General features: G+C 39.7%; 1 protein-coding gene and 1 non-coding gene across 7 annotated transcripts in view; one reads left to right on the plus strand and one right to left on the minus strand.

Annotated features, from left to right (window-relative positions):
• EFCAB5 (EF-hand calcium binding domain 5) overlaps window positions 1-21,788 on the plus strand; it is a 110,163-nt gene that overhangs the window by 26,208 nt on the left and 62,167 nt on the right. For all 6 annotated transcript variants that reach the window (XM_070478796.1, XM_070478795.1, XM_070478798.1 and 3 more), the window contains 2 exons: window positions 7,766-8,342; window positions 20,512-20,668. In XM_070478796.1, coding sequence (XP_070334897.1) covers window positions 7,766-8,342; window positions 20,512-20,668 — 734 coding nt within the window. The remainder of the gene's footprint in view (window positions 1-7,765; window positions 8,343-20,511; window positions 20,669-21,788) is intronic.
• Window positions 21,040-21,112, minus strand: TRNAE-UUC (transfer RNA glutamic acid (anticodon UUC)). The gene has a single exon. It is a non-coding gene; the product is annotated as a tRNA-Glu (tRNA).

Raw genomic sequence — 21,788 nt, forward strand, 5'->3', positions numbered from 1 at the left:
CCATCTCTTTCAGAATTTTCCACAGTTTATTGTGATCCACACAGTCAAAGGCTTTGGCATAGTCAATAAAGCAGAAATAGATTTTTTTCTGGAACTCTCTTGCTTTTTCAAGATGATCCAGCGAATGTTGGCAATTTGATCTCTGGTTCCTCTGCCTTTTCTAAAACCAGTTTGAACATCTGGAAGTTCACAGTTCACGTATTGCTGAAGCCTGGCTTGGAGAATTTTGAGCATTACTTTACTAGTGTGTGAGATGAGTGCAATTGTGCCATAGTTTGAGCATTCTTTGGGATTGCCTTTCTTAGGGATTGGAATGAAAACAGACCTTTTCCAGTCCTGTGGCCACTGCTGAGTTTTCCAAATTTGCTGGCATATTGAGTGCAGGACTTTCACAGCATCATCTTTCAGGATTTGAAATAGCTCAACTGGAATTCCATCACCTCCACTAGCTTTGTTCGTAGTGATGCTTTCTAAGGCCCACTTGACTTCACATTCCAGGATGTCTGGCTCTAGGTGAGTGATCACACCATTGTGATTATCTGAGTTGTGAAGATCTTTTTCGTACAGTTCTTCTGTGTGTTCTTGCCACCTCTTTTTAATATCTTCAGCTTCTGTTAGGTCCATACCATTTCTGTCCTTTATCGAAGTCTAACCAAAATTGAACAAAACCTCTACACTGAAACTATAAAGCATAATCAAAAGAAATTAAAGATGACCTAAATAAATGAAAATATATACCTTATTCATGAATTAGAAGGCTTAATATTATTAAGATAGTAGTGCTTTCTCAACTGACCTCTAGCTTCACTGTAATTCTAATAAAAATTTATGCAAGGTTCTGTATGTGTGTCTGTATGCTTATAAAATGACAACTTGATTCTAAAATTTATGTAGAAGTGCAAAACACCCAGAAAGCCAAGGAAATCTTGAACAACATAGCTAGAGGATTTATATTTCTAAATATCAAGATTTATAGTTAAGTAACAAAAATTAGGACAGTATGACATTGGCATAAAAATAGACAAGCCAGTGGAACAGAGTCCAGTTGAAAATCCTGTATTGAAAACAATAATGATGCCAAAATGGAAAATATGTATTTTTGAGTCCTACCTCACCCCACACATAAAAACAAATTCTGCATGTATTATAGATGTAAATGTGAATGATGAAGCAGTAAATAATTTTAGAAGAACACAGGAGAATATTATCACAATTTGGGGGTATATAAAATTTCTTAAACAAAGCACAAAAGATACTGACAATAAAATTAAATAAATGAGGAATGGACACATTAAAATTAAGAATTCTATTTTTGTTCATTAGAAAACACTTCTGTTCATTAGAAAACACCTTAAAGAGAGTGAAAAGCCAAGAAAGATATGAGAAAAGATACTTACAATACCTATGTTCATCAAAGGTTTTTAATCTAACTATAAAAAGAGCTCCTACAAATCAGTAAGACAGACAACCCAATGGAAAAGTGGATGATAGCTTTGAACAAATACTTCATCAGAGAGGATATCCAAATGCCTGTAAAGAGAGGGAAATGCGTTCTAGTTCATTTGTCAGCAGGAAAATACAAATTAAAATCATGAGATAAAACCATGTGTTCTGCAGAATAACTGAAATAAAAGACAATACCAAGTTGGCAAGGATATGGAATACAAGATTTTTCATACATTGATGGTAGGAACGTAAATTGGTACAACTTCAGAAAACTGTTTGGCACTATTTCTAAGGTGAATATATATATATACCCTATGATCAGCATTTATACTTCTAGGTACATACCAAGATAAATGAATGTATATGTCTACCAGAAGACATGCAGAGGAATGATCATGGCAGCTTTTTTGTAATAATCAAATCTGGAAAGTATTTAAATATCCTATCAGCAGTAGAATGAATAGAAAAAATTGTAGCATGTTCGCATAATGTAATACTATGAAGCTACTGCCAGGCAACGTGGATAAAAGTAGTTAAGTTATTGAGCAAAAACAGGTACCATAGAGCACATGTTGTATGATTCCATCAGTATGAAGTTCAAAAACAGATATTATTAATCCATAATGTGAGAGTCAAGGGAATGTTAACAGAGAGAGGCAGGAACGGGAAAAGGCCTGGAAAGAGAGGGGGAAAGAGAGAGAGATAGGGAGAGAGGAAGGAAGGAAGGAAGGGGGAAAGCAAGGAAGGGAAGGGAAGGGAAGGAGGAAGGAAAGTTAGTGTTACCTTTGAAGGAACGTTGTGACTGAAAAGGTAGCATGAGAGGGATTCTGAAGTCTTGGTGAGGCTCTTCTGTCTTTTTCTAAAATATGGTAAAATATACATAATGTTTATCACTTTAACTATCTGTAAGTGTGCAATTCAGTGACATTAAATGTATTCACAAAGTTGATTCACAAATCATCACCATCTCTACTCAAGACTCTTTCATCATCCCTAACAAAAACTCTATACCCATTAAACAGTATTTCCCCCTTCCCCTCTTCCCTCACCCCACTGTGATTTCTATTCTGTCTATGAATTTAGCTACCTCATGGAAGTGGAACCATATGATATTTGTCCTTCTGTGTCTGGCATATTTCACTAAACATAATGTTTTCAAATTCCATTCATGTTGTTCAGTTCAGTCCAGTTCAGTCTCTCAGTCATGTCTGATTCTTTGCGACCCCATGAACTGCAGCACGCCAGGCCTCCCTGTCCATCACCAACTCCCAGAGTTCACCCAAACCCATGTCCATTGGTGATGCCATCCAAGCATCTCATCCTCTGTCGTCCCCTTCTCCTCCTGCCCTCAACCATTCCCAGCATCACGGTCTTTTCTAATGAGTCAGCTCTTCACATCAGGTGGCCAAAGTATTGGAGTTTCAGTTACATACATCAACATTTCATTTTTCTATGGATGAATTTCTGTGTTTTAAATAAACATCAATCCTCCATTCTTTTATTTACTTTGCTCTTTTTATCCACCTTGACTTTATCTTGCAGCTTGCTGATTGACTGTTTTCTGATGTTCAAGCCAGTGTATTGAAGATTTATTGGCAACAAAAATCCTCTTTCATTTTCAAATAATCTCTCTTGTTTTCTTGGTTTATTTTTTTTAATAAGCTTTTATTTTTAGACTACTTGTTAAGTTTATCAAAACAAAAATTGTGAAGGTAACACAGAGAATTCCTCTCTACCTCATATCCAATGTTACCTATTATTAATATCTTATGTTAGCATGGCACATTTATCACTATCAAAGAGCCAGTATTGATACATTATAACTAACTAAGATCCATAGGTTATTGAGATTTCCTTAGTTTTACCTAGTGTTCTTTTACTGCTCCAGGAACCAAATTTTACTGCTCTAGGATACCAAATTTAGTTGTCATGTCCCTTTAGATTTTTCTTTGCTCTAACGGTTCATCAGATTTCCTTATTTTTTATGACCTTGACAGTGTTAGAGAGTACTATCAGGTATTTTTGCAGAATGGCCCTAATTGGGATTTGTCTGATTTTTTAAAAAATTCATAATGTGACTGAGATTATTGGTTTTTGGAGAAAGATTACAGAGAAGAATTGCTATTGCCATTTCATCCTATCAAGCATATCATATATGCCATCAGCACAGCTCATTTGTCACAATTAATGAGCCAATGTTGACTTTTCATTGTTGATATTAGCCTTGATCATCTGACTGAGATAGTAGTTGTCATGTTTCTCCACTGTAAAGTTATTCTTTTTCCTCTGTTTTTTTTAATTTCCCCTATTTCTAACTGTACTCTTTGAGAAGTCACTATGCACAGCCCACACTTATGGAGAAGAGAATTATGCTCTAGTGCCTTAAAGGCAGAGTACATAGTTATTTGGAATACTTCTGCACAGGAGATTTTTCTATTTCCCCCATTTATTTATTAAGGTATTTTTTTATATCAGTATAGACATGGATATCTATTTTATACTGGGGTTATAATCCAATATTACTTTGTTGCTCAAATTGTTCCATTTTTGGCCTTTGAGAGAGCTTTTAGTTGGCTACTGATTCCCTACAGCATGTCCCAATCAATGCAGAGGTTGTTTTGAGCTCTTTACTTTTTGGCACTAGAAGATACTCCAGGCTCTTGAATATTTCTTGCTCCAGTCCTAGAATCAGCCATTTCTTCAATAAGTCACGATTTCTTTCTTTTCCTTTCCTTTTCTCACTGTGCACCCCGTGATATGTGGGATCTTAGTTCCCCATGAGGGATGAAACCTGTGCCCCCTGCAGTGGAACCTCGGAGTTTTAACCACTCAACTGTCAGGGAAGTCCCATTTTTTAATTGGAGAATGATAACAGAAACAGAAGTCTGACCACTAGGTTTCTAAGTTCTCTGAATTTCCAAAAATGATAAAAACTATTTTTATTTCCTCTATATCTCTGTTCTGAGGATATCCATTTAATTATAGTTCTTTTAGAACTCCTTATATTTGTCTTATTAATGGTGCTTCCTTGGATAGTATTAACCATTGCATTTGTTTAGTCATGGAGATAGTTTTCCTTAAATATTTAGTGATTCTTATGTGTGTGCTTACATTTGCATCTGGGAATCCCTGTTTGCTTTTCTGTGGATGACATTCCTGTTTTCTGTAGCCTGCTGCCTGAGATTTTGGAGGAGGGGTGAGATATGCAGACAGTGAAGTCTGCCGGAAATTCATTTTTTATGGGTATGGAGGCATTGTCCTGCCTCTCTCTCCCAGACCCACTTGTCTCAGCTCAACAGTGAATGCCTCTAGTGCCTGATGATTAGCTTCAATGGGGATGAAGATACATAAAAAGATCAATCACTCCCCTGCTACCCATATATAAATTCTTTAAGCTTAGGGTGCCTCATAGTTGCTCCCAAATTTCACACTGATTTTCTGGATCTTTTTGGTCTTATAGTTCCCTTAATCCAGAATAACTATACAGAAAATATCTTAATGACCCAGATAATCACGATGGTGTGATCACTTACCTAGAGCCAGATATCCTGGAATATGAACTCAAGTGGGCCTTAGGAAACATCACTATGAACAAAGCTGGTGGAGGTGATGGAATTCCAGTTGAGCTATTTCAAATCCTAAAAGATGATGCTGTGAAAGTGCTGCACTCAATACACCAGCAAATTTGGAAAACTCAGCAGAGGCCACAGGACTGGAAAAGGTCAGTTTTCATTCCAATCCCAAAGAAAGGCAATGCCAAAGAATGCTCAAACTACCACACAATTGCACTCATCTCACACACTAGTAAAGTAATGCTCAAAATTCTCCAAGCCAGGGTTCAACAGTAGATGAACCATGAACTTCCAGATGTTCAAGCTGGATTTAGAAAAGGCAGAGGAATCAGGGATCAAATTACCAACATCTGTTGGATCATCAAAAAAGCAAGAGAGTTCCAGAAAAACATCTACTTCTGCTTCATTGACTACACTAAAGCCTTTGACAGTGTGGATCACAACAAACTGTGGGAAATTCTTCAAGAGATGGGAATAGCAGACCACCTTACCTGCCTCCTGAGAAATCTGTATGCAGGTCAAAAAGCAACAGTTAGAACCAGACATGAAACAACAGACTGCTTCCCAATCGGGAAAGGAGTATGTCAAGGCTGTATATTGTCACCCTGCTTATTTAACTTATATGCAGAGTACATCATGTGAAATGCCAGACTGGATGAAGCACAAGCTGGAATCAAGATTGCTGGGAGAAATATCAATAACCTCAGTTACACAGATGACACCACCCTTATAGCAGAAAGCGAAGAGGAACTAAAGAGTCTCTTGATGAAAGTAAAAGAGGAGAATGAAAAAGTTGGCTTAAAACTCAACATTCAGAAAAGTAAGATCATGGCATCTGGTCTCATCACTTCATGGCAAATAGATGGGGAAACAATGAAAACAGCAACATACTTTATTCTTTTGGGCTCCAAAATCACTGCAGATGGTGACTGCAGCTGTGAAATTTAAAGACTCTTGCTCCTCGGAGGAAAAGCTATGATAAACCTTTGCCAACAAAGGTCTGTCTAGTCAAAGCTATGGCTTTTCCAGTAGTTGTGTATTTATGTGAGAGTTGGACCATAAAGAAAACTGAGCACTAAAGAACTGATGCTTTTGAACTGTGGTGTTAGAGAAGACTCGTGAGAGTCCCTTGGACTACAAGGAGATCAATCCAGTCAATCCTAAAGGAAATCAACCCTGAATATTCATTGGAAGGACTGATGCTGAAACTGAAGCTCCAATACTTTGGCCACCTGATGTGAACAACTGACTCCTTGGAAAAGACCCTGATACTGGGAAAGATTGAAGGCAGGAGGAGAAGGGGACGACAGAGGTTGAGATGGTTGGATGGCATCACCGACTCGATGGACATGAGTTGGGGCAAACTCCAGTAGTTGGTGATGAACAGGGAAGCCTACTGTGCTGCAGTCCATGGGGTCCCAAAGAGTCTAACACGACTGAGCGACTGGACTGAACTGAATCTCATTTACCTTACATTTTTCAGAGGCCTTCAAAATTTCTGACTACTGGAGGCCCTCTTTATTATTCTTAGCATTCTTATGTTCATATTAAAACACACACACACAGGGACTTCTCTGGTGGTCCAGTGGTTAAGAATTCACCTTGCAGTTCAGGGGATGGGGGTTTGACCCCTGGTTGGGGAACTAAGATCCCATGTGCCCCCAAGGGGCAGCTAAGCCCACGGGCCACAACTAGAGAGTCCATGTGCTGCAAGGAAAGATCCCCCAGCCTGCAACTAAGACCCCATGCAGCCGAACAAATGAATACTTAAACCTCCCCACCACCACACACACACCCTATCATTTCTATAATTTCTAGAGATTTTGGTAGGAAGGGAATGTAGATGCCTCTTCTTAGTGAACTATCTTGGTGTAAAATCTCCAACCTGAAAGAAGTTGGAAGCATGAGAGTGGGAAGAAATATATTTACATATACAAGTGTGGCAGACTCTCTTCATCGCCTACTCAGCAGACATTTTCCCACCTTTCTGTCTGCCAACTGAACCTTAATTTTGTAGCAGATAGAAATCACTTGATATCAGAGAATTCTATCTAAATCCTGAAACAAAGGAATAAATTACGGTTGATCAAAACTATTCCCAATTAACCCCTTTTCCCTTTACCAGCTGTTGGCTTAGGGTGGGCATGTAACCTAATTAGGGCCAATGAAATGTAAAGGAAAGTCTTGGAGTAAAGAGTTTGGGATCTTCCCTTCTTGGGTGACAAAACAGAACCTCCAGAGCAGAAAGCCCCTTTGTTCTCAGTCCTTTTCTACTGTAACAAAGTGATGCACTGGGGACCTCCCTGGCAATTCAGTGGTTAAGATTTTGCTTCCCAATGCAGGGAGTGCAGACTCAATCCCTGTCAGGGAGCTAAAATCCCACATGCCTTGTGGTCAAAAAGCCAAAACATGAAACAGAAGCAATACTGTAACAAATTCAATAAAGACAAGAAAAAAAGAAGAGATGCCTGGAGGTTCAATAGCTATCTTGTGATCTTGAGGTACAAACACAAAAAATAAAGAGCAATAGAAACAGATAGGTACTTAATGAAAGAACTGAGCTGTTGAATGACTGTTGATTAAGAAAACAATAAATGTCCTGATGGTTAAAGTCACTGCTGTCTGATTTTCTGTTACTTTTACTTGTGTTTGAATGTACCATGTAAATTTTTTCTAATAATATTCTAGAGTAATATAGATTGAAATTTACTTCTAATATTTCTTACATTTCACTTTTGTTTCCTCAGATTTAAACCTGGAGAACCAGCCAAAACTCTCAACTTGTTCAGAAGAGGAGTCTAAAACTAGAGTCTCACAGAATGTTGTTTTTAGAAAACCTGCAAAAGTGATTTTCAATTTAGATCAAACTGCACAGGATTCAAACCTGGAACAACCATGGAAGAAAAATCTTTTAGAAAGAGTTCAGGCAAGAGCCCAGGCAATGCATCAGAAAATCATAGATAAGGAAAATCTGAAGAAGGAAGTAGAAAAAAAGGCTGAAGAAAAACTCCCCAGGGATAATTTGGCCAAAGAGTGGTTTAATACCGAAAGCATGACACTGAGCACTCGTGCGTATTTGCTCGACAAACTGTTACCCACCTTAGTTCCTGGAATGGAAAGAATGTTAATGCAAGTGGAAAAGAAGAAGCTTTTGGCAGATGTTGATATTCCCACCAAGTTTGATCCAATTAACCATTTGGGAGAATACTTAATGAGAAACAACCCTAAATATATCAAAGATTCAGGACTGTCTGGTTATCAGAGGGTGATGAGAGATATCTCAGAAGACCTGAAGATATATGTTCCAAACACTACTTACAACAGGTACAATTTGTTGGTGTTTTCAGTTGATGATCTAGCTCTTCTTATGTTAAAAAGCAAGTAGAAAAAATATATAATAATACAAACAGAATTTTAAGTAATTTTATAGTTCTTCAGAAAGGACTTATGAGCTACTACTATGTGTTTCACTATTTATGAGACACCATGAAGACTAATGAGGTTTGTTAAGCTCCGTGTATTCATGAATTTAGTTATCTCACTAGGATCCCAAGTGTATATTTATCTGTTTTTTATCTGTCTTTTTGTACTGGAAAGTAAGCTATATGAGAGGAAGCACTTTCTGGAATTTAACTTTCCAGATAGGTAATACATTCATCTGGTTCAAAAGCTGAAATGTATAAAGTGGAAAATATTTTTAACTCATTCACATGCTTTGGATAAAAGGAAGAAAATTAAGAATGCATATTTGCATTCGCTTGTGTCTACATTAGGGCTTCCCAGGTGGCACAAGTGGTAAAGAACCTGCCTGCCAATGCAGAGACGTGAGAGATGCGGGTTCGATCCCTGGGTTGGGAAGACCCCTTGGAGGAGGAAATGGGAACCCACTCCAGTATTCTTGCCTGGAGAATCCCATGGACAGAGGAGCCTGGTGGGCTACAGTTAATGGGGTCGCAAAGAGTCGAGCACAACGGAAGCGACTTAGCACACATGCATGAGTACACTAAGAGACTTCCCAGTGGCGCAGTGGTAAAGAATCTGCCTACCAATGCAGGAGACGCAGGAGACCAGGGTTCCATCCCTAGGTCAGGAAGATTCCCCTGAAGAAGGAAATGGCAACCCACTCCAGTATTCTTACCTGGAAAATCCCATGAACAGAGGAGCCTGGTGGGCTACAGTCCATGGTGTCCTAAAGAGTCAGACATGACTGAGCAACTGAGCATACATAAAGTGTTAAACACCAGAAACTTTCTTTCCCATTCTTTTTTAAAAATCATTTATTTATTTGCTGCATTGGGTCTTGGTTGCATCATATGAGATCTTTCATTGTGGTACATGGACTCTCTCTAGATACCCACTGGCTCAGTAGCTCCCCAACATTTGGGATCTTAGTTTCCCAGACTAGGGATCAAACTCACATCCCCTGCATTGTAAGGCAGATTCTTAACCACTGGACCACTAGGGAAGTCCCTCTCTTCCATTCTTATCCTCCATCCACCCAGTGCTCCACCTCAGCTATAAATAACTACTGTTCTTAATTTTCAGTACATCCTTCCAAGTTTCTTAGTGTACTCATGCATGTGTGCTAAGTTGCTTCAGTCATGTCCGACTCTTTGCGACCCCATGAACTGTAGCCCACCAGGCTCCTCTGTCTATGGGATTCTCCAGGCAGGAATACCAGAGTGGGTTCCCATTTCCTCCTCCAAGGGGTCTTCCCAACACAGGGATTGAACCCGCATCTCTCATATCTCTGCCTTGGCAGGTGGGTTCTTTACCACTTGCGCCACCTGGGAAGCCCTAGTGTACACATAAGCGAATGCAAATATGCATTCTTAATTTTCTTCTTTTTATCCAAAGCATGTGAATGAGTTAAAAATATTTTCCTGGGTTTTTCACCTGCCATTTATTTTGTGTCATGCAGAGGATTTTTTGTTTCTATGTGGTTGAGTTTTATTTTACAGCTTCTGGGCTTTGAGTCATTGTTACATTTTATTTCAAGAAGTTAAAAGAATTATCGTTTGTTTTCTTCTGGAATGACCATCATTTTGATTTTCTTTTTAAATATTGTTCCATTTAGAATGTATCCTAGTGTAAGATTTAAGATATGAATCTAGCTTTATCCTTTTCCAAATGGCTACATAGTGAACCCAATAAAATAATATAGAATAGTTAATATTTGTTCCTCTTTTCTAATCACTGTGTGGTTAGTTTTCAATATGAATTTTAGGATTGGGTCATCTACCTGAAAAAAGCGGGGAGAGAGAACACCAAAAAAAATGTTATAGGAATTTTTATTGAAGTCAGATTAAATTTATTAATTTAGGGGAAATCAACATCTTTAATAAATGACATGCATATCTATCTGGAAATGTGTATCTTTCCATTTGCTTGTCTTATTCTGTATCAGTCTGAGTGTTGTCTTCAATTTGTAGGAATATCATGAAAGCGTTAAAGTATTTAAAGATGCTTTCTTTGCCTAGATTATCAGAATTAGGGTTTCATTTTCCCTGGGCAAAAATACAAGATCTATATGTCAACATATGACAGTGTCAGGCATTTGTAAAATATTCAGAAATCCTAGGGATGCTTAACAACAACACAATGTCTATTGACTTAAAGTTTGAATACCCAGAAATCTTAGCAAAACCAGTCCTGCTTTTAAGTCCTCTGAACTGTATCATTGTTTGCATTGCTTTCAAGCCATTAGCGAGCTTTGGAGAAGCCCATTCATTTCAGGAATGAGAGTTTTCCTTATTTATGCTCAAGAAAGGGGACAGAGAAAATTTTTGTTTGGTTTGTCAAGACTTAATCTTCTAATGATAATGTTAAAGTGCTGATTTAACTCAACCTGATGCAAAAAATTTTCATCTGCCTTCTTTTCTGAACAAAAAGGGATTCATCTTTTTCAGGGTCTAAGTACAACAGATAGAGAAGATGCTCCTTACTGATTTGGAGTGATTTATATAGTGGTAACCACTTATCTAAAAAATAAAATATCACTGCTATTTGTAAGTTTTATATATGCAGTATATTTTATTGCTTTTCCTCAGGGTTCCTGAAAGACAAGTAGAGAATTGGAGTGGACTATAATTCTTACATGTAAATTTGCAAACCTTATAAGGAGGTTAGGTTTGTGTCATTTTGCTTGTCTTTTCGCATCTTTTCCTTATGATTCTGGATCCCTGCAATTCTTGGGAATGCATATTCTATGTCACTACTGCCTTATTGTGAATTAATAATGAAAAATATTTGCTCTAAAAGCAAGATGCAAACTTTCAATAGCCTGATTATGATGATGGTTATACATATTTATGGGACTTCCCAGGTGGTGCTAGTGGTAAAGAACCTGCCTGCTAATGGCAGGAGACCCAGCTTCAATCCCTGGGTTGGGAAGATCCCAAGATCCCCTGGAGGAGGGCATGGCAACCCACTCCAGTGTTCTTGCCTGGAGAATCCCATGGACAGAGGAGCCTGGAGGGCTACAGTTTGTGTGGTCGCAAAGAATCAAACACTAACACTTTCATTTTCACACATATTTATATGTGTTGAAATTTGTATAACTATGCACCAAAAAAGGTTAATTTTACTGTATGATATTTTTTAATAAAAAATAAGCATTAAAAAAAGAATTATAGAGACATTATTAATGTTAGAATTTCACACTCCTGCAGAGAAGCAGGACCTATAATACTATAGATTTCCTCATTTTCTCCACCAGTCCTGATCCTAATTCTTAATGCTAAAAGAACAGAGGTAGAGTTCCTGAGTCAAGTTCACTCCAGCTGGGGCTAGGGATCCGGCACAATGCCTGACAAGACGTGGTTATGGAATACTAATACCTAAGACTATTCAAGATGTCCAGTTCTAACTAGACATGGAACAACAGACTGGTTCCAAATAGGAAAAGGGGTACATCAAGGCTGTATATTGTCACCCTACTCATTTAACTTATATGCAGAGTACATCATGAGAAACGCTGGGCTGGATGAAGCACAACCTGGAATCAAGATTGCTGGGAGAAATATCAATAACCTCAGATATGCAGATGACACCACCCTTATGGCAGAAAGTGAAGAAGAACTAAAGAGCCTCTTGATGAAAGTGAAAAAAGACAGTGAAAAAGTTGGCTTAAAGCTCAACATTCAGAAAACTAAGATCATGGCATCCGGTCCCATCATTTCATGGCAAATAGATAGGGAAACAATGGAAACAGTGGCAGACTTGATCTTTTTGGGCTCGAAAATCACTGAGGATGGTGACTGCAGCCATGAAATTAAAAGACGCTTACTCTTTGGAAGAAAAGTTATGACCAACCTAGATAGTATATTGAAAAACAGAGACATTACTTTGCCAACAAATGTCTGTCTAGTCAAGGCTATGGTTTTTCCAGTAGTTGTGTATGTATTGAGAGTTGGACCATAAAGAAAACTGACTACCAAAGAATTGATGCTTTTGAACTGTAGTGTTGGAGAAGACTCTTAGAGTCCCTTGGACTGCAAGGAGATCCAACTAGTCCATCCTAAAGGAAATCAGTCCTGAATGTTCATTGGAAGGACTGGTGTTGAAGCTGAAACTCCAATACTTTGGTCACCTGATGCGAAGAACTGACTCACTGGAAAAGACCCTGATGCTGGGAAAGATTGAAGGCAGGAGGAGAACGGGACGACAGAGGATGAGATGGTTGGATGGCATCACCAACTGAATGGACATGAGTTTGAATAAACTCCAGGAGCTGGTGATGGACAGGGAGGCCTGGTGTGCTGCAGTCCATTGGGTCGCAAAGTCAGACACAATTGAGCGACTGAACTGATTCAAGATGTCCAGAAATTCCTAGGATTTGCCAGATATTCTACTGATTCATTTTAAACTACTCAGGAACTGATATCCTTAGGAGAACCTGTCATTGCATCTTGTGTCAGGAACCTCATTTCATAATAAGATATATGTTGACTAAACAGAAGAAAATAAGAGTTAAGTATAATAATTAAGTAGATATATATGTATTTTTTATAGGAATACTCATCACAGGAATAATATGAACATGTTCAAGAAGTCCAGCTTAGCTTTGTGAAACTAAAGCCATCAGAACTTAAAAGCAAACAAACAAAAACTGAGCTTACTAACTTGCCAAGCAAAGGAATCTATACCAGTGAAGAAATCACTCACTAGTTTGCAGAGAGGGAAGATTCTAGAGTTTTTAAGTGTTAGGAAGGGAGCTTTATAGTGATTATACTTGTAACAGTTAAAGACAATCACACTGTATATAGGATAGAACGAGTCCATAGGTTTGTACACGATTGATGAAAACAAGTACTATTGTTCAGCAGCTGAAAAAGAGGCTTCAGTTAGGTCTAGCAATGGTCTTGTGTACTGGGGTCACTCAAAGTTCATGGTCTATTATCCACTTAAGCTGGCTAGAGCCAGTTTTTATGAAATACAACATTGAGTTTTGATATAATCTAGGCAAATTCTCTAAGTGGAAGATTTTCCTAACACAGCTTGAATGGATGGATAGAATTTGGATTGTGACAATTAGGGCAAGAAAGCATTTTTACTTCTATTCTTTAAGTAGTTAGATTTATATTGTACTCTTGAAGATCTCAAAACATTTAAGATGGGGAGACAGTTTTTTCAGCTGCGCTTGGTCTTTGTTGCAGCGTGCCAGGGCTTCTCTAATTGTGGTACACGGGCCTCACTGCCCCAAGGCATGTGGGATTTTAATTCCCTGACCAGGGATCAAACCCACATCACCTGCATTGGAAAGCAGATTCTTAACCACTGGACCACCGGGGAAGTACTGTGGAGACTGTTTTATTAACTAGCTTTGGTTGTGTAACAAAATACCTCAAAACTGAGTGGCTTAAATAAACAATCATTTATTTGCTCATGATTTTATGGGTTGGTAACTTTGGACTGGGCTCATGGCTCATCTCTGCTCCACATGGTATCACTCATACATTACAGTAAAATAGCAACTGATAGTCATCTGGTAAAGCAGTGGAGCAGGTTAGCCTAGGCTTATTCCAAGGTGGTGATGCAGAGGCTCTTACGTTTAATAAAACAGAGCAAACCCCAGTGTTCAAGAACATTGATTCCTCCTTTCCCCCCAGTTTTATTGTGATACAATTTTTGTTCTATAAGTTTTATTGTGATATAATTTATAGAACTTTTCAACTTTCTGCTTCCTGTGTTTGCTAATGGTCCATTGGCCAAAGAAAGTTACACGGCCACAGACAGACACACGAGATGCAGAAATAGACTTTAATTCTTAATGCGAGGAGCTGCAAAACTACATTGCATACAAACAGACATGCTTACAGGAATGGAAAGAATTTGTGACAATTTTTGCATTTTTCCACATTGTAGTTTTGCTTTTGTTTTTTTTTTTTTTTCCCTTTCCCATCTCCTTAAAAGTGGTTTGTGGATTTATACTTAGAATCTGCTTACAGGTTATGTCTATCCTATACTACAATACCCTAAGTTAAGAGTTTTGGAGGCCCTGAAATTCTGTTGATTAGATACCTCTTGAGATAATGCAGGTCACAACAGAGAAATTTTATTCAGTCCCTGAATGAGTTACATTTTAAATTAAAAATCCATCTGGATTGTATTTAGAGCCTCCTGTGCAATGGCCCTGAAGCACAAAACCAGGTTCTGTTTCTAAATGTGGACATTACTAAGAGGGAGGAAATGATGTCTGAACTGAGACCTAAAGGATGTGGAGGATCTAGCCAAAAGAAGAGAGGGAGGAAGGCTTTTCAGGCAAGTGGAACTGTGGTAGAACCTCAATTTTTGTTAATCCATTTTGACTGATACACATGAGAATCTGGGGACACCCAGTACTTATTACACTACGTCACTTACTTACCTGTTCTGCATTGGACCCTAAGCTTTACAATGGCAGAATCTAGAGTAGGTGCTCAGTAAATGTGTAATGAGTGAATAAGAAACTCAGTGAGTGTGAATGAATGAATAATGAGAAAAAGCTCTAAGAAATACACAGAATAGAGAATCAGGAAAGAAAGACAGTAATAGAGGAGAGAGCTGTATAGAGGCTCCCCAGGTGGCAAAGTGGTAAAGAATCCACCTGCCAATGCCAGAGACTCAGGAGACCCTTGATTCAAACTGGAATCAAGACTGCCGGGAGAAATATCAATAACCTCAGATATGCAGACGACACCACCCTTATGGCAGAAAGTGAAGAAGAACTAAAGAGCCTCTTGATTAACATGAAAGAGGAGAGTGAAAAAGCGTCTTAAAACTCAACATTCAAAAAACTAAGATCATGGCATCTGGTCCCATCAGTTCCTGGCAAATAGATGGGGAAACAATGGAAACAGTGACAGACTTGATTTTCTTGGGCTCCAAAATCTCTGCAGATGGTGACTGCAGCCATGAAATTAAAAGACACTTGCTCCTTGGAAGAAAAGTTATGACAAACCTAGACAGCATATTAAAAAGCAGAGACATTACTTTGCCGACAAAGTCCATACAGTCAAAGTTATGGCTTTTCCAGGAGTCATGGATGGATGTAAGAGCTGGACCATAAAGAAAGCTGAGAGCCAAAGATTTGATGCTTTTGAACTGTGGTGTTAGAAAAAACTCTGAGTGTCCCTTGGACTGCAAGGAGATCAAACCAGTCAATCTTAAAGGAGATCAATCCTGTATATTCACTGGAAGGACTGATGCTGAAGCTGAAGTTCCAGTACTTTGGCCACCTGATGAGAAGAGCTAACTCTTGATGCTGGTAAAGACTGAAGACAGGAAGAGAAGGGGATAACAGAGGACAGAGTGGTTGGATGGCATCACTGACTTGATGGACATGAGTTTGAGCAAACTCCAGGAGATGGTGACAGACAGGGAAGCCTGGCATGCTGCAGTCCATGCAGCAGCGAAAGTGTCGGACACAGCTGAGCAACAGAACAGCAACAACAACAGGAGACCAGGGTTCAATCCTTGGGGTGGGAAGACACCCTGGAGCAGAAAATGGCAACGCACTACAGTGTTCTTGCCTGGAAAATCCCCTGGACAGAGGAGTCAGACAGTGGGACAGCACTGAGCTACTGAACATGCACGCACGCTGTATAAAGAGAGGGAGAGAGTGGGAAAGGGAGAGGCAGACAGATAAAGCAGCAGAGGGAGAAAGATAGTGGAAGAGGAGAGCCAGCTGAGAAAAGGCTGAGGGTTCTGAGACAAGTGGGGAGGTTTGGCTGGTCAGTCATCACATCAGACGAATTTAGCACTTCCTTTAAAATGCTAATTATCTCCCAGCAGTTCAGAAACCAGCCCTTTTGCACTATTAAACAACTTGCCTGGGGGTATTCCCTGGCTATCCGGTTCACGGGTTGGGGAGCTAAAGTCCAAGATCCCACACGCCAGAGGCCAGAAAAACCAAACCAAAACAAAAGCAATATTGTAACAAATTATAAGGAAAAAACTTGCCTGTTTTTATTTTCAAACTTGAAATTTTATTTTTGAAATCTTTTCTTACAGAAGTTTGAAGTCCTTATATGGGCATAAAGTAATGATTTAGATTTATATTGTTTCTCTTCGATTATTGTTTGTTGTTGTTTAGTCACTAAATTGTGTCAAATTCTTGTGACCCCACAGACAGTAGCCCCATCACGCTCCTCTGTCCATTGAATTTCTCAGGCAAGAATAGGTTGCCATTTCCTTCTCCAGGGGATCTCCCCAACCCAAGGATTGAACCTGCATTTCCAGCATTGGCAGGCTCTTTACCACTGAGCCACCTGGGAAGCCCCTCTTGGAATATTAGTAGTGTTGGTTGCTCAGTCATATCTGACTTTTTGGGACCCCATGGACTGTAGCCTGCCAGACTCCTCTGTCCATGGGATTCTCCAGGCAAGAATCCTGAGTGGGTTGCCATTCCCTTCTCCAGAAGATCTTCCCAACCCACGGATTGAACCTGGATCTCCTGAATTGCAGGCAGACTCTTTACCATCTGCGCTACAGGGAAGTCCCTGTATTAATCCCTCTTGGATTATTAGTTCTCCAATTTACCAGTTCCTACTGAGAAGTCTTTTGCACTTCAAAATCTGTCAGATTGCCTTAGTCTTTTCTTTGAAAAATGAAGGAAAGTGAAAATCACTCAGTTGTGTCTGACTCTTTACAACCCATGGGCTGTACTTGGAATTCTCCAGGCCAGAATACTGAAGTGGGTAGCCTTTCTCTTCTCCAGGGGATCTTCCCAACCCAGGGATTGAACCCAGGTCTCCCTCATTGTAGGCAGATTCTTTACCAGTTGAGCCATGAGAAGACCTGACTCAAACCTTATTTGACAATTCTGTTTGAAACCAGAAGCTACTTTTATTATCCTGAATCATTTTGTTGTTTCAGTCAAAACCCATCTGGTGGTTTTGAAGTCCTAATATGGATGATAAACCTCAGTTCAGTTCAGTCGCTCAGTCGTGTCCGACTCTTTGTGACCCCATGAATCGCAGCACGCCAGGCCTCCCTGTCCATCACAAACTCCCGGAGTTTACTCAAACTCATGCCCATCCAGTCGGTGATGCCATCCAGCCATCTCATCCTCTGTCGTCCCCTTCTCCTCCTGCCCCCAATCCTTCCCAGCATCACAGTCTTTTCTGTTAGGTAGTTAGAATAGGGAAAAGGAGTCCAAAATGGCGGTGGCTAAAAGACAAGGAAGGGAAAAGCCCGCGAAAATAGAACAGAGGAAGGTCAAAGGAAGGTCAGAGGACCGGAGTGAGGACTTAAGGTAGAACAGCGCTCCTGCCTAAGCCCAATTTGCATAGGACAGGCCCAGGAGGAAGGAAAAAAAAAAATATAAAAAGAGGAGCCAAAGAGTTCTCACGGGCGCACAATGGGGCGCTCTTCTCTTTGCTCTTTGGATCCACGTGCCCTCACGCCTAGAAGATGCTATGATCTAAGTAAATAGAGCTGTAACACTGATTTATTTAAGAGCTATAACACGGTCTGTCCTCCGAGAGCTGTGACAAGCCAAGGGGGCTTTAATGTCCGTCACTCCAAATTTTTGTTGTGACGAGACAAAGAACCAGGGAGCATATACTAGCCTGACATTTCCAATGAGTCAACTCTTCTCATGAGGTGGCCAAAGTATTGGAGTTTCAGCTTCAACATTAGTCCTTCCAATGAACACCCAGGACTGATCTCCTTTAGGATGGACTGGTTGGATCTCCTTGCAGCCCAAGGGACTCTCAAGAGTCTTCTCCAACACCACAGTTCAAAAGCATCAATTTTTCGGTGCTCAGCTTTCTTCACAGTGCAACTCTCACATCCATACATGACCACTGGAAAAACCATAGCCTTGACCAGATGGACCTTTGTTGGCAAAGTAATGTCTCTGCTTTTTAATACCCTGTCTAGGTTGGTCATAACTTTCCTTCCAAGGAGTAAGTGTCTTTTAATTTCATGGCTGCAATCACCATCTGCAGTGATTTTTGGAGCCCAAAAAAATAAAGTCTGACACTGTTTCCACTGTCTCCCCATCTATTTCCCATGAGGTGATGAGACCAGATGCCATGATCTTAGTGTTCTGAATGTTTAAAGCCAACTTTTTCACTCTCTTCTTTCACTTTCATCAAGAGGCTTTTTAGTTCCTCTTCACTTTCTGCCATAAGGGTGGTGTCATCTGCATATCTGAGGTTACTGATATTTCTCCCAGCAATCTTGATTCCAGCTTGTGCTTCTTCCAGCCCAGCATTTCTCATGATGTACTCTGCATATAAATTAAATAAGCAGGGTGACAATATACAGCCTTGACATACTCCTTTCTCGATTTGGAACCAGTCTGTTGTTCCATGTCCAGTTCTAACTGTTGCTTCCTGACCTGCACATAGGTTTCTCAAGAGGCAGGTCAGGTGGTCTGGTAGTCCCATCTCTTTCAGAATTTCCCACAGTTTATTGTGATACACACGGTCAAAGGCTTTGGCATAGTCAATAAAGCAGAAATAGATGTTTTTCTGGGACTCTCTTGTTTTTTCAAGATGATCCAGCGGATATTGGCAATTTGACCTCTGGTTCCTCTGCCTTTTCTAAAACTAGCTTGAACATCTGGAAGTTCTCGGTTCACGTATTGCTGAAGCCTGACTTGGGGAATTTTGAGCATTACTTTACTAGCGTGTGAGATGATTGCAATTGTGCGGTAGTTTGAGCATTCTTTGGGATTGCCTTTCTTAGGGATTGGAATGAAAATGGACCTTTTCCAGTCCTGTGGCCACTGCTGAGTTTTCCAAATTTGCTGGCATATTGAGTGCAGCACTTTCACATCATCTTTCAGGATTTGAAATAGCTCAACTGGAATTCCATCACCTCCACTAGCTTTGTTCATAGTGATGCTTTCTAAGGACCACCTGACTTCACATTCCAGGATGTCTGGCTCTAGGTTAGTGATCACACCATTGTGATTATCTGGGTCATGACGATCTTTTTTGTACAGTTCTTCTGTGTATTCTTGCCACCTCTTCTTAATATCTTCTGCTTCTGTTAGGTCCATACCATTTCTGTCCTTTATTGAGCCCATTTTTGCATGAAATATTCCCTTGGTATCTCTAATTTTCTTGAAGAGATATCTAGTCTTTCCCATTCTATTGTTTTCTATTTGTTCTATTGTTCTATTCTATTGTTCTATTCTATTGTTCCTCTATTTCTTTGCATTGATCTCTGAGGAAGGCTTTCTTATCTCTCCTGGCTATTCTTTGGAACTCTGCATTCAAATGGGAGTATCTTTCCTTTTCTCCTTTGCTTTTTGCTTCTCTTCGTTTCACAGCTATTTGTAAGGCCTCCTCAGACAACCATTTTGTCTTTTTGCATTTGTTTTCCATGGGGATGGTCTTGATCCCTGTCTCCTGTACAATGTCACGAACCTCTCTCCATAGGGATGACTAAAACCACAGTTCTTCCCCCATTTTCAACCTGAGTGATGCAACTCTGTCTGAGTAGAACGTAACTATTCTGCTTAGGGGCTGTCAAAAGTATTTGACTCTGGCCAGATAAAAGAAATTGGCAATAAATATTCCTGGACAGAAATCAAAAGTTGGATCCAAGGGATCAGAACTACCTGAGATGCTTGTTATACATGCAGTTTCCAGTCTCCCTATCTAGACTTGGAATCAGAGTCTTTCCACGATAATTTCTGTGTCCAGGGAAAAAAGAGGCCCACCACCCTAAGGCCTTAGTGTATTCAATCTTGCTTTTATACATGGCAGCTTCTAGGGCTCTTCTTAGTACTTCTTAAATATAGTATTTCATTGAGTAAAATAATACTGACCTCTATAAAAGTCAAGTAATAGTAGCAGACAGCTTATGATAAATGCCAAATTGAGTATGTGCTAGGGGAAGGAGGGAATCACTGCAGGCCGAAATGAAGATCTCATGGAAAAAGAGAGGTCAAAAATTTAAATGAGGCTCTGAACCCTGAATTCTGCCATTTGAACAATCTGAGTCAAATCCAATAATCTTAACACACCATGTCTTCTATTTCTACATTCTTCAGAGTATCTAAGATAAAAGAGAATATTAAACAGAAACGAGAACAAAAAGAATACATAAATGATGTCAAAGCCAAGGTGGCCAACGCACGGAAACAGGCTCTGCAGGAGCAGTTCAATGAGTGGATTCTAGACCCCAAAGGAATGATTCCGATGGTCGTGGTAAGGAAGAGGGCACCTGTGAAGGGTAAGGTGGAGTGGGTGGTAAGAGTGATTGCTAGATACTGAGCAATCTAGAGTGCTTCTAGAGTGCTAGAAGCTTCCCTCTAAATTTTCAGTCTTGCTGAGGTAAATCTAGGCCATGAAAGTAAGTTTCTTCAATTTTCTCTTGAACATTAAAAAGAAAATTCTAGGTAGATTTCCAAAATATTAACTCTGGCTGAATTTCACAAACTTTTCATTATAGACAGACATAGCTTCTGTTTGTTTTTTGTATGTGTGTGACTAATTACTTCCGTGAACTAAACGACCATGTCCTTTTTGTGGTGTGGAGTGGTGGTGTGGGCAGCACCATGCAGCTTATGGAATTTTAATTCCCTGACCAGGGATCAAACCTGGGCCCTTAGCAGTGAAAGTGCGGAGTCCTAACCACTGGACTGCCAGGGAATTCCCTAAAAGACCATGTCATTAGCTCCAGAAAATAACTGCGCTCTAAGAGATAAATATGTTCTCTTAGGTATATGTAGGTGCTTCCCAGGTGGCACCAGTGGTAAAGAATCTGCCTGCCAATGCAGGAGATGCAGGAGACTTGGGTGTGATCCTTGGCAACCCACTCCAGTATCCTGCCTGGGAAATTCTATGGACAGAGGAGCCTGGCGGGCTACAGTCCATGGGTTCACAGAGTCGGACATTACTGAGCACACACATACACAGAGGTATATGTAGATGTGAGAATAATTGTTGGTCATATACAATACAAAGCATATTTCCAATTTAAAGTGAATTGCTAAAAATACACCAAGGAGGACAAGCCTCAGACTGGAAGAAAATGTTTACATAAGACATGGCTGATAAAGGACAATTATCCAAAATATACAAAGAGCTCTTGAAATCAAAAATAAGAAAACAAATAACAGATTTAAAAATGGACAAAAGACCTGAACAGACACTTCACCAAAGATGGCAAACAAGCATATGAAAAGACGTTCCACATATGTCATTAAGCAAATGCAACTGAAAACAGCCATGAGATACCACTGCACACCTATCAGAATGACCAAAATCCAGAACATTGACAACACCAAATGTTGGCAAAGATGTGCAGCAACAGAAACTCTCATTC

Source organism: Odocoileus virginianus, chromosome 17 (genome assembly GCF_023699985.2).
Source record: "Odocoileus virginianus isolate 20LAN1187 ecotype Illinois chromosome 17, Ovbor_1.2, whole genome shotgun sequence".
Classification (NCBI taxonomy): Eukaryota; Metazoa; Chordata; class Mammalia; order Artiodactyla; family Cervidae; genus Odocoileus; species Odocoileus virginianus.